This window comes from Oncorhynchus masou, chromosome 11 (genome assembly GCF_036934945.1).
Source record: "Oncorhynchus masou masou isolate Uvic2021 chromosome 11, UVic_Omas_1.1, whole genome shotgun sequence".
In the NCBI taxonomy this organism is placed as follows: Eukaryota; Metazoa; Chordata; class Actinopteri; order Salmoniformes; family Salmonidae; genus Oncorhynchus; species Oncorhynchus masou.
In genome coordinates this window covers 44,071,755-44,085,176 of record NC_088222.1, presented here as the reverse complement: position 1 = coordinate 44,085,176, position 13,422 = coordinate 44,071,755, and the positions used below count along the sequence as shown (strand labels likewise).

At 39.9% G+C, this 13,422-nt stretch overlaps 1 protein-coding gene across 2 annotated transcripts in view; it reads right to left on the bottom strand.

Annotated features, from left to right (window-relative positions):
- The window catches only part of LOC135548731 (opioid-binding protein/cell adhesion molecule-like), a 455,048-nt gene that overhangs the window by 140,897 nt on the left and 300,729 nt on the right, over positions 1-13,422 (bottom strand). For both annotated transcript variants that reach the window (XM_064978601.1, XM_064978599.1), the window contains one exon: positions 4,113-4,348. In XM_064978601.1, coding sequence (XP_064834673.1) covers positions 4,113-4,348 — 236 coding nt within the window. The remainder of the gene's footprint in view (positions 1-4,112; positions 4,349-13,422) is intronic.

The following is a 13,422-nucleotide window of genomic DNA, read 5'->3' as shown; positions in this document are numbered from 1 at the left end:
CTGGAAGGGTCTGGCTGACTGGCAGATCTGGAAGAGTATGGCTGTCTGGCAGATCTGGAAGAGTCTGGCTGACTGGCAGATCTGGAAGAGTCTGGCTGTCTGGCGGATCTGGAAGCACCTTGCAGACTGGCAGCTCTAGCTGCTCCATGCAGACTGGCAGCTCCTTGCAGATTGGCAGCTCCTTGCAGACTGGCAGCTCTAGCTGCTCCATGCAGACTGGCAGCTCCTTGCAGACTGGCAGCTCCATGCAGACTGGCAACTCCATGCAGACTGGCAACTCCATGCAGACTGGCAACTCTGGCTGCTCCAAGCAGACTGACAGCTCTGGCTGCCCCATGCAGACTGGCAGCTCTATCTGCTCCATGCAGGCTGACAACACTGGATGCTCCATGTAGACTGGCATCTCTAGCTGCTCCATGCAGACTGACAGCTCTGGCTGCTCTAAGCAGACTGACAGCTCTGGCTGCCCCATGCAGACTGGCAGCTGTGGCTGCTCTATGCAGACTGACAGCTCTGGCTGCTCCATGCAAACTGGCAGCTCCATGCAGACTGGCAGCTCTAGCTGCTCCATGCAGACTGGCAGCTCTTTCTGCTTCGAACAGGCAGGAGGCTCCGGCAGCGCTGTAGAGGAGGAAGGCTCTAGAACCGCTGAACAGGTGGGAGACTCCGACAGCGCAGGAGAGGGAGAAAAGCGCTGGCTGCGCTGAACAGGCGAGGCGCACTGAAGGCCTGATGCGTGGTGTTGGCACTGGTGGTATTGGGCCGAGGACACGCACAGGAAGCCTAGTGCGGGGAGCTGCTACCGGAGGGCTGGGGTGTGGAGGTGGTACTGGATGGACCGGACCTTGCAGGCGCACTGGAGCTCTTGAGCACCGAGCCTGCCCAACCTTACCTGGTTGAATACTCTTGGTTGCCCTGCCAGTGCTGTGAGGAGAAATAGCCCGCACTGGGCTATGTAGGCGAACCGGAGACACCGAGCGCAAGGCTGGTGCCATGTAAGCCGGCCCAAGGAGACGCACTGGGGACCAGATGCGTAGAGCCGGCTTCATGGCATTTGGCTCGACGCTCAATCTAGCCCGGCCGATACGCGGAGCTGAAATATACCGCACCGGGCTATGCACCCGCACTGGGGACACCGTGCGCACCACTGCATGACACGGTGCCTGCCCGGTCTCTCTAGCCCCCCGATAAGCACAGGGAGTTTGCGCAGATCTCCTACCTGACGCAGCCATACTCCCTGATAGCCCCCCCCAAGACATTTTTGGGGCTTTGCTCTGCGCCGCCGTGTCTTTTTTATCGACTCCATTCTCCTATAGCCCTCTTTGCACTGCTCCAGCGAATCCCAGGCGGGCTCCGGCACTCTCTCTGGGTCGGCCGCCCACCTGTCTATTTCTTCCCACGTCGTAATATCCATACTGTACTCCATTCTGGGCTGCTCCTGTTTCCATCCACATCGCCGTGCTGCCTCCTCATACCAGCGCCTCTCCACTTCAGCCGCTTCTAGTTCCTCCTTAGGGCGGCGATATTCACCAGGCTGAGCCCAGGGTCCTTTTCCTTCCAGCTCCTGTTTCCTCTTCGCCTGCTGCACCTTTGGGCGGCTACACTCCCCTGGTTTAGCCCAGGGTCCTCTCCTGTCAAGGATTTCCTCCCATGTCCAGAAATCCTTAATACGTGGCTTCTCTTTGGGCTGCTCCTCTTTGGACTGCTCCTGCCTGTTGACACGCTGCTCGGTCTGTGTGTGGTGGGTGATTCTGTAACGACGTTCTTCGTTTGTCGAAAGAGAGTCGGACCGAAATGCAGCGTGTTTGTTACTCATGTTTATTAGTGAAAACAAATAACGAAACTATACATGAAATAACGAATAAATACAACAAAACGGAACGTGAAACCTATTACAGCCTGACTGGTGAAACTAACACATTACATTACACAGAGACAGGAACAATCACCCACGAAATACAAAGCGAAACCCAGGCTACCTAAATACGGTTCCCAATCAGAGACAACGAGAATCACCTGACTCTGATTGAGAACCGCCTCAGGCAGCCAAACCTATTTAACACACACCCCTACTCAGCTACAATCCCAAATATTACAAACCCCGATACGAAAATACAATACATAAACCCATGTCACACCCTGGCCTAACCAAATATATAACGAAAACACAAAATACATTCTGTTTCTTTTTTTATACTGAAAAATAATTACAAGCATACCCATAACATGATGCAGCCACCACCATACTTGAAAATATGGAGGGGGTACTCAGTAATGTGTTGTATTTGATTTTCCCCAAACATAACATTTTGTATTCAGGACAAACAGTTAATTGATTATTATGTTTTTTTTTTGCAGTATTACCTTGTTGCAAACAGGATGCATGTTTTGGAATAAGTTTTATTCTGTACAGGCTTCCTTCTGTTCTGCAATTTAGGTTACTAATGTGGAGTAACTACAATGTTGATGATCCATCCTCTGTTTTCTCACATCACAGTCATTAAACTCTGTAATTGTTTTAAAGTCACCATTGAGTTCATGGTGAAATCCCTGAGCGTTTTCCTTCCTCTCCGGCAACTGAGTTAGGAAGGACACTATGGTGTTATCACTATGGAGCATCCCTCTCTCTCATGTGGCTTGTAATGTGAAGCAACGTCAAGTTAGCAATACATTTTCCTTTATAAAGATACATCGTTGGTAGTTATTTTACTCACGTATAGACATCTGATTACACGGCAAACACCTGTATCTTTGTATTGACTGGGTGTATTGATACACCATCCAAAGTGTAATTAATGAATTCACCATACTCAAAGGGATATTCAACGCCTGTGTTTTATTTTACCCATCTACCAATAGGTGTCCTGCTTTGCGAGGCATTGGAAATTCTCTCTGGTCATGCGCAGTAAGTGATCCGGACATGTGCAGAAGGTTTGGGACCTTCAGCGCTCAGAAAAAAAGGTCAGAGAAAAGGTCGGATCCGCAGCCACTCCGTTCTCTTTATCTTAAAACAAGCACCTTTACAATCTGATAGTGAAGTGTGAAAATATAATAAGGTAGCATTTAAATCTGTAAATCAAGCTTCAATAACAAACAAAAATAATATATTAATGATATATTATGAAGAGTAATCATACGGTGTAGCTGACATTCTCATCAATGATCTGTTAATTACAGTTGGAAAAAACAATTTAAGTACACTAATTTGTTCTGGGTTCACAGACTGAACAATTGTTTTAATCTGCATGCCACTGCTAATTAGATAACATCTAATATTTAACAAAAAAACCATGCACTGGCTATTATTTTGAAATGTTTCCTGTAATTAGTGTCAGGGCTAAATTCAAAAGGTTAATGAATAACAGATAATACATTGTTTTCTTAGCAAAATGCTGCATTTTCAAACAGGACAATAAACAATCTTTGGTGACGCTTGAGCAAGAAATAGCTATTGCCAAATTATGTCTAGTCCAGCAGTTATCAGTTTTATGATTGCATACTATTGTCTGTTGTAGCGTTGGTCCCTTTCTAAATGCAAGATCCGCTCATCGTTAGTTCATCTTGTTCAGTTTTAATTCAATGTTAAATGAGTGTGTACATGTTCTGTACCCCAAAACCCGACAAAGGGCAGTGGTGCTAATTGTTTTTGGAAACTGAGTGTGAGGGAAATTGATTTCACTGTAAATTATAAAAAAAAGTCCAGGTATCGACAGATGATTTAGCAAGTCCTTGCTCTGAAACTGGGGCACGGTTATCCAACTGGCTGTGCCCGCAAATCAATATCTATCAACGATCTGAAATGAAACCTAGATTAAATCCCAATTAATCTAAAGGAGTCACGTTTGACGAGTTCCAGTTAATTACATCATCCTGGCAAAGGTTTTTCTTCTCTTTACCTATCATACCTCCCCACCGGTTAAGCCAAAACGATCACAGCCACGAGTTTGAAATATTGCATCTGTAAATTCACCACTAAAGTCAGACTACCATGCAAAGACAGTGATATCAATCAGCCCTGTAAGTCTAGACGACAACATGACTAAACTCTAATCGCAAACCCCATGAGAACTATGGAAAATGGGCTGAATATGACTGAAGAAAAAGTGCAGTACCTTGAACAATGAGATGCACTTTGGACGATTTGGGTTTGTTGCTCATGAGGATGGAGCACACGTAGGGCCCCTCGTCGTGTACATTCACATTCTGGATCTTTATGCTGTACTCTGTCACGGGTGTGTTGTCCATTCGGACAACACGAGGGTCCAGAGACCACTTGTCAGTGCCCGCATAAAGAATGGTGGTGCGATTGAGCCAAGCCACCCGCGATACCTTGCTGTCCACAGTACATCTGTGAGATAAAGAGAGAAACAGAGAGAGAAGAGGATGAGTGTTAAGCATTCCAGCATATATTTTACAGTGTTTTATGGTGTCCATTCTATTGTAAAGCACAATTGAGTGATATTCATTGACTGATATGTCTGACTGATAATATTGTGTTAGGATGTGGCTTTTGTATGACTTTTTTTGATAAAGTTAGACCTTGTGCACTATTATACAATATCATGTTCTTCAACACTGTTGTTGGGGCACCACATGAGGCACATGCTTTGGTTTCAGACCAATACTCTGCCCTTGAGTATTTGAATCAAGGCACCAGGACCTTGATAAAAGAACTGACCACATAGAGAGGATAGCTCTCAGTGAGGCTATACATCCACAATAGACTTTGGAACAAGGACTGTGTAATTACACATTCACTTACTGAAGGTTATTCCACCTGTGTAACTACTGATGTTATTACACATTTTCTTGTTCCACTGTGTAACTAATGTTTTGTAATTACACGTTTGAAGGTCACCTGTGAATTACCATGTTAATAAATTAAACCAAAATATGACCTTGTTCAATGTAACTAATGTACAAGGTGACACTACCATTGAATGCACATGTACTAACAGGGTTGATAAATAGACTAGGAACTGGTGAAAACAATTGTAACCAGGCACATCCTATCATTAACTACCAGTCATTTTAAATTAATTTATTTTTATGTTATGACCTGGTTCAAAGGCTATACAGAATCAAGTGTAATGTACGATGTAGTTACATAGGATATACTTAATTATCATGTTCAGTACCAGTCAAAAGTTTGGACACACCTACTCATTCAAGCATTTTTCTTTATTTGTACTATTATCTATATTGTAGAATAATAGTGAACACATCAAAACTATGACATAACACATATGGAATCATGTACTAACCAAAAAAGTGTTAAAAAAATCAAAATATATTTTATATTTGAGATTCTTCAAAGTAGCCACCTTTTGCCTTGACAGCTTTGCACACTCTTGGCATTCTCTTAACCACCTTCACCTGGAATGTTTTTCCAACAGTCAAATGCTGAGCACTTGTTGGCTACTTTTCCTTCACTCTGCGGTCCAACTCATCCCAAACCATCTCAATTGGGTTGAGTTCAGGTGATTGTGGAGGCCAGGTCATCTGATGCAGCACTCCACTGTTAGTCCAGACAAGGCATGGACTAACAGTTGAATAAAACAAGATTATGTTTTGGGATCTGATGGGGTACAGCAGTTGAACTGAGCTCATGCGGTATTCATAAGTAACATTCTTCAAGAATCAATGAGTATGTATAATTTAGAAATGGATATACCAGTCACAGATTGTCATTTTCAGTGAGTTATAACCTATATTTTAACTATACTTGCACATGTATCCATTGATTGGTGGTAAATGTTTGCTCATAAATTCATTTTATTCACACTTAACACCAAATTACATACATGAGGCTTAATTAGAAGTGATTCATGCATTCTATGGAAATAAAAATATGCTTAGCATTTTACAAACAAATTCTTTCACAATTAACATGGTACATTGCCTTAAATGTCAGCACATGTACAAAATTCCTATTTACACTGGGAACCTAAGCCAAGTCCGATTTGTATCTCCTTGGTATTCTCCGGTTGTTAGGCCCTGTGGAAAAGCCCAGTCGAACCATGTATTTGAAAAAGAGAGAAGCCTAACAAACAAACAACGTGATTTAAATTCAGGACAGATTATTGGATCATAACCTCCGTGCCTAACCTTCAATGAACTTCAGTGGAGGAATATCATAACGCTCATAATTCCATTTCCACTTCCACTGCATACTAAACAGGGACAGAGGAGAGCAAGAAAGGGAAGGATGGGAATACAGCTACAGTGGTGTGTCTGACAGTATTTGCAGACAGATATCAAAACTATTGGGGAACTGTACTTCTGTACAAAATTGCAATGCAAATCTAAGGCTAAAGGTTAATGTATGTGATTGAAGTGTTACCTAAGGAAAAGCAAAAGAACAATATTCAGCAGTATAACAAAAGTTATATCTATTGACAAAAGGCCAACAACCTTTGCTCTGTCCAGAAATACAGCCATATAGGATTGTTTTAGTGCAGTGACTCTTCGTTCATTTTGCAATCTCTCATCATATCATATTTGTTCTGAAAAATTGGTTATGCATTTATTTATCTGACAAGATACATAACTGACTATGGATTCCCATTATGATCTGTAAATTGTAGACCATCAGCAATTCCCACAAGATTCATTAGTCAACTGCCACTCTGTTGGCATGCAGTTACTAAGTTGTCTTTGTTGTAATCAATCTTCAAGTTTATTTCATGAAGTTAAAGAAGTTCGACTAGATGGGCATAGACAACAGGACCATCCTCCCGTTTCTCTTAGACTAGTTACTACTACCCTTGCTATAAAAGTTTGTTCCATGTTGCAGTTAATGAAACTGGCAGTAAGTGTTTATTGAGTTGAATATGAACAGAGCAGACATCTCCAACGTTGGTCCTGGTGAGCTACTGACTATACAGGCCTCCAGTCAGAACCACGATTAGTTTAATTAGAATACAACATTTCCTCTTCTTGTTATTGAAATACTAATGTATAGCCACTCAAGTCGTTCAATTTTTTGACTGAGAGACTTCACATTTATTGTTAATCTAAATAACGTCACAATTCATTTTCAAATCAGCTACATCACTACGTGACCACTTTAAACATGAAATTAAATGTTGAGTTTGCGCATACCCAAAGCGATCAGCTATACTGTAGATCTGAGAAAACAACCAAAAAATTGCTTTGACTCTTGGAATAATATCTCGTCCAAACGACTTGGTTGTTTGAACAAATTCATTGATTGTTTTGTCTAATTAGGCCTAATTTGTTATGCAGCAACAGTGACCGTTGCTGCAGCCATTAATTCAATGATTATATCCATTGATATGATTATTCATTAAACGCTATTTGATAGGTCTGCTTTTGAATGCATATAAGTGAGCCAAGAAGATCTCAGTTTTACCAATTTCACTTCAGATTCGGATGTTTATCCACATTTCTCCAAATGGGCAATTTTCAAGTTGATCCAAATGTCACATTCCAAAGTGTCTTTGACACAATGGGTTGCTCCCCCTGCTCAGCATCATCGTTCCGAGGGTCGTGGGGTTACTCTTCCTGCTCAGCATAGTCCTCCCGGGGGTCGCGTGTTCGATCCCAGTGGTAGCGATACCCTATCCCTAACCTTAACTCTTAACTAAGTCATTCAGAGGAATTAATAAAGGATGACGCTGAGCAGGGGGGAGAAGTAACCCAGTGTGTCAAAAACATTTTCACATTTTACATTTGGAGCAACTTCGAAATTTGACGTTTTACTACCACGTATTAAGGAGTCGAAGGCATTCCACAGGGATGCTGGCCCATGTTGACTCCAATGCTTCCCACAGTTGTGTCATGTTGGCTGGATGTCCTTTGGGTGATGGACCTTTCTTGATACACGCAGGAAACTGTTGAGCATGAAAAACCCATCAGCGTTGCAGTTCTTGACACAAACTGGTGCGCCTGGCGCCTACAACCATACCCCGTTCAAAGGCACTAAAATCTTTTGTCTTACACATTCACCTTCTGAATGGCACACATAAACAATCCATGTCTCAAGGACATTCATCTACAATGATTGAAGAGGATTTAACAAGTGACCTCAATAAGGGATCATAGATGGATTCACCTAGATTCACCTGGAAAGACCAGGTATTCTTAATGTTTTGTATACTCAGTGCAAACTGCTCTTCCTTCAAAAAACAAGGCATGAAATTATGATAAATTATTTATTGGGTATTCATTTATTCAAGAGCAAGTTCAGCAGTGTTGGATGTGTACACATTCTCACTGCATCTTACTGTAATATCACAATTAATGATAGGGAATATATGGTAGCTGTCAGAGCCGCTTGTAACCCCATGTCAAGGCTTTTGCTTTGCAGTACAATGGTGGGTGTCAACAGCTGACAGCAAAAACTGTCAGTTTCACTGTGTTCTCTGTGTTCACCCCATTCAATCAACATTCCAAGAGAGGATTACATGGGTGTTTAACAGAGTAAAACATGGAAATGTGAAGAGTGTACAGAATGTTTGAAACACAACGAATGACCCAAGGTTGGAAGTATTATATGGGCATTTAACATTGTAACATTTTTTACAAATCAGATCTTGTGACTCCAGTATAGTTCAAATAGTACAATGCCTACACAAATTGTGTTTCTGATAAACTACAGTAAAAAGGCAAAATAAGGATTCTGCAGCAATACAGACAAAAGTCCTCTTTAAGAATTAGAAACAGTTTGACAACAACAGAGCAAGTGAGTACATTTTTTCACAGGACATTCTCTAAAGAAGCATCTAATTAACCATGAGTGCTAATGTGCAGCAGAAGTGGAGTCAAGGGGATTGGAACCAATGACAACTTCAAGATTAAACAGCTCTCAATGATCTCAGACACTCTGACGTCGCTTGGCAATAACTGCATTCACAATCAAAAGGGTCATTGCATTTGATTTCAATCACTTTATGACCGCAGACCTTTTAATTTGAACAAAACTTTCTATACATATTTCCCAATGGTAGAAGTGGTCAGAAAGTGACTTTAAAAAAAAAACCTAATTTCCCAAACATTCCAGAGATAGAGGTGCTCAAAGATCTCCCATTTTGCATACCCCATGATACCATGAGACATCCACGTGTCACGCCCTGACCTGAGTATTCTTAGTTTTTTTTAAATATATTTTGGTTAGGTCAGGGTGTGACATGGGTGATGTATGTGTTTTTGTACTGTCTATGAGTTTTGTAGGTTTATGGGGTTGTTTATCATCTAGGTGTTTATGTTTGTCTATGGTTACCTAGATTGGTTCTCAATTAGAGGCAGCTGTTTATCGTTGTCTCTGATTGGGAACCATATTTAGGCAGCCATCTTCTTTGGGTATTTCGTGGGTTATTGTCTATGTGATGTTGCATGTTTGCACTCCGTGTTTATAGCGGTCACGTTGATGTTTAGTTTGTTTGGTGTACTTTGTGTTATTTTCGTCTTACATTAAAATAATGGATTCACATTCACTTTGGTCTCCTCACTACGACGTTCGTGACACCACGCCTTCATCATCCGCAAAGATTAACGTTTGAGTTTGATATAATTTAAAAGTTTACAAAAAAAGTTTGTAAAACTATACAGAACTAAAATACAAACACAACATGCAACATTCAATGATTTTAATGAGTTAGTTCATATAAGAAAATATATATAAGTTTTATAAATTATATACATCTATATAATTTAATATAAGGAAATCAGTCAATTGAAATACATTCATTAGACCATAATCTATGGATTTCACATGACAGGGCAGGGGGGCAGCCATGGGTGAGCCTGGGAGGGCACAGGGCCACCCACTTGGGAGGAAGGCCCACTCACAGGGAAGTCAGGCCCAGCCAATCAGAAAGAGTTTTTCCCCACAAAAGGGCTTTTTTATTATTATTATTACTTTATTTATAAATTCTCTGGCAACAGCTTTGGTGGACATTACTGCAGTCAGCATGACAATTGCATGTTTCCTCAAAACTTGAAACATCTCTGTCATTGTGTTGTGTGGCAAAAATGCACATTTTAGAGTGGCCTTTCATTGTCCCCAGCACAAGGTGCACCTGTGTAATGGTCATGCTGTTTAATCAGCTTCTTGATATGCCACACGTGTCAGGTGGATGGATTATCTTGGTAATGGAGAAATGCTCGCTAACAGGAAAATATATTTTTTTGAGAGAAATAAGCTTTTTGTGCATATGGAAAATGTCTGGGCTCTTTAATTTCAGCTCATGAAAACAACACTTTACATGTTGTGTTAATATATATGTTTTTTTAAATAAAAATTGTAATTTTAGAACCTTTAATGTCAATTATCTTAAAATGTGTAAACTCTGATTTATTTTTCATTTTCACATATGTTGTAGCTCAGACCCTAATTTACATGATCTGAGGTGTTTGTGTAGTGCCCGATATCGTGTGAGACACAGCATGGTCTTGAATACAGAGTGGTTGTCATTTCAATCATAGAGATTCATAGAATGGACCTATCCCTTCAGATCTCTGCAATTTAGTTGGTTCACCACTTACATTTTAATTGAATTGAAATTGTAACTTCCAATTTCTACCACAAAGATAGCCACAGGTCCACCCACGTTGAATGTCAATTTAATTGGGAATGTCTATTCTATTATCTATATTTACTACATGATTGCAACAGGTTTCCTACGGAAGGCTGACATAATAAAAAATATTCCCATTCAAGTCAAAATTCTCCGATGTGTGGACCTCCAACCATCTTTGTGGTACCATTTAAAAGTTGAAATGTCAATTTTATTCCCATTTTAGTAAATTTATCAGCTCCAAAATGACACCAATCCTGTATTCCAACGCATGTTGTGTCTCAACCGATGGAGGGCACAACATAAAATATCAGTTTACGCGTTGTAGATAATTGATGTTAAACAGCTATATAACACATTATAACATTTGTCATAAGCCATGATCAGTAGGTTTCAATAGTTATCAGTCATGACATGTTATAAAACCGGTTATAATGACTATTAAAAATGACTGTTCATCCTGTTGTCATATGCTCCAATGTCAACTGTTAAACAACCTCTTGGAACTACCCATCCCGGATCCGGGAGAATTGTCATCAACTGACACTAATTAGCATAATGCAACAGACCAAAAATATAACTAGAAAATATTCATATTCATGAAATCACAAGTGAAATATAGTGAAACACAACTTAGCCTTTTGTTAATTACCCTGTCGTCTCAGATTTTGAAATTATGCTTTACAGCCAAAGCAAGACAAGCATTTGTGTAAGTTTATCAATAGCCTAGCATAGCATTATGTCCAGCTAGCAGCAGGAAGCTTGGTCACGAAAATCAGAAAGGCAATCAAATTAACCGTTTACCTTTGATGATCTTCGGATGTTTTCACTGACGAGACACCCAGTTAGACAGCAAATGTTCATTTTGTTCCATAAAGATTATTTTTATAGCCAAATACCTCTGTTTGTTCTTCACGTTTGGTTGAGAAATCTACCGGAAACTGCGGTCACAACAACGCCGAAAAATATTCCAAATTAGATCCATAATATCGACAGAAACATTGCAAAGTTTTTTATAATCAATCCTCAAGGTGTTTTTCAAATATCTATTTGATAATATATCAACCGGGTCAGTTGGCTTCTTAGTAGGAGCGAGAGAAACAATGGCCGCATTTGTCTATTACACACAAATCACTCTGAGAGCCACCAGCTGACCACTGATGCAATGTTGTCGCTCACGCAAATCTTTCAAAAGAAAAGCTTGAAACTATGTCTTGTGACACTAGACACATTAGGGAAGCCATAGAAAATCTGGTTGATATCCCTTTCACTGCTCAATAGGGATGCATAGGAACGCAGAGGTTTCTAAATAAGAGTCACTTCCTGACTGGATTTTTCTCAGGCTTTCGCCTGCAATATCAGTTCTGTTATACTCACAGACAATATTTTTACAGTTTTGGAAACTTTAGAGTGTTTTCTATCCTAAGCTGTCAATTATATGCATATTCTATTATCTGGTCCTGAAAAATAGCCCGTTTACTTTGGGAACGTTATTTTTCCAAAAATGAAAATAGTGCTCCCTAGTTTCAAGAGTTAATAACAACTGCTATCATATAGCCTGCATGACAACTTATGTCACATGTTAGTACATGCAGTCTACATAAAGTCTACATACAGATGTTATAACAGGGTGTTATGTAGTTTACTAACCTCTGTGTCACATTAATACATTGAATGAAGTGATGAGTGTCATAACCATGTCATATGCCCTCATAGAGTGTGTATTGACACCTTAAGTAAAGTTACATTAATGCATGTGTTTATACCACAGTTGTGAGAATCACATAACTTTAGCATTCAAATTCTCATTTTTTTAAGGACACATTATAATACCAGCAACTTGACAAGAAAACACAGTAACACTATTTTAAGGTACACATATTAGCCACTACTTAGTATTGTGTATATAAGTAGCTAATAAGGTGTTTATTATGTTATTAGTCATGTATTAGGCCTTAATTAACTATTTTCTCATAAAAACATTATACTGTAAGTCATATTACTGGTCAATCATTAATAACTTAATTGTTAGCCACATAAAATACATATTCATTGTTAATTCATTGAAGTTACACAAGAAACAGACTCTTAGGAAGCTGTCTCAATATGGGACTAATAAGTACATAGTACCTTAAAATGTGTTCCTTATTCTGAAGTGTGACCAAATTTTGACTTGCATAAAACATGTCCAGCAATGAGGTCATTGGACAGAAAGGGGCACACCTTCCCACATATTTTTCATACAGCCAACATTCAAGTCAAAGTTTGATGTAAACATGACTAAACTTCCTTAAACCTCCATATATTATATATGAATGCTGACTGTATGGCGTATATTATGTAACATGAAATGTAAAGGGGCACACCTCCCCACACTCAGGAGCAAAAACATATAATGCTTGCATGAAACTGAAAATGTTTGTTGTTTTATGAAATAAGAAATGTTTTCATATATATGCCATATAGCTAACAATCAAGTACACATTTGACATTAACAATTAGAATCTGAACTTCCATAGTGTGTCTTCAGAACAGAATAACCATAATATTATGAATAATCGTGGCAAGTATATCTATGGACGTTTCATGGCTAATTGTTGACGTCAGCTTGGCAGGGTCGTGTTTCGGAGGATGCATGGCTCTCAATCTTCTCTTCCCCCGAGTCTGTAGGGGAGTTGCAGCGATGAGACAAGACTGTAACTGTAACTACCAAAAATAATAACCATAATAATAATAATGCTGTTTCTGTAGACTTCCAGTCATTGCTCTTAATGCTAGTTATTAATGCTGACATCCTTCATACTGGACACCAGGGGTTGGAAGCGGTTCAGGGAACAGAACCAAAAACCGAAAAAGAACACGAAACCAGGAAGGAAAGTGA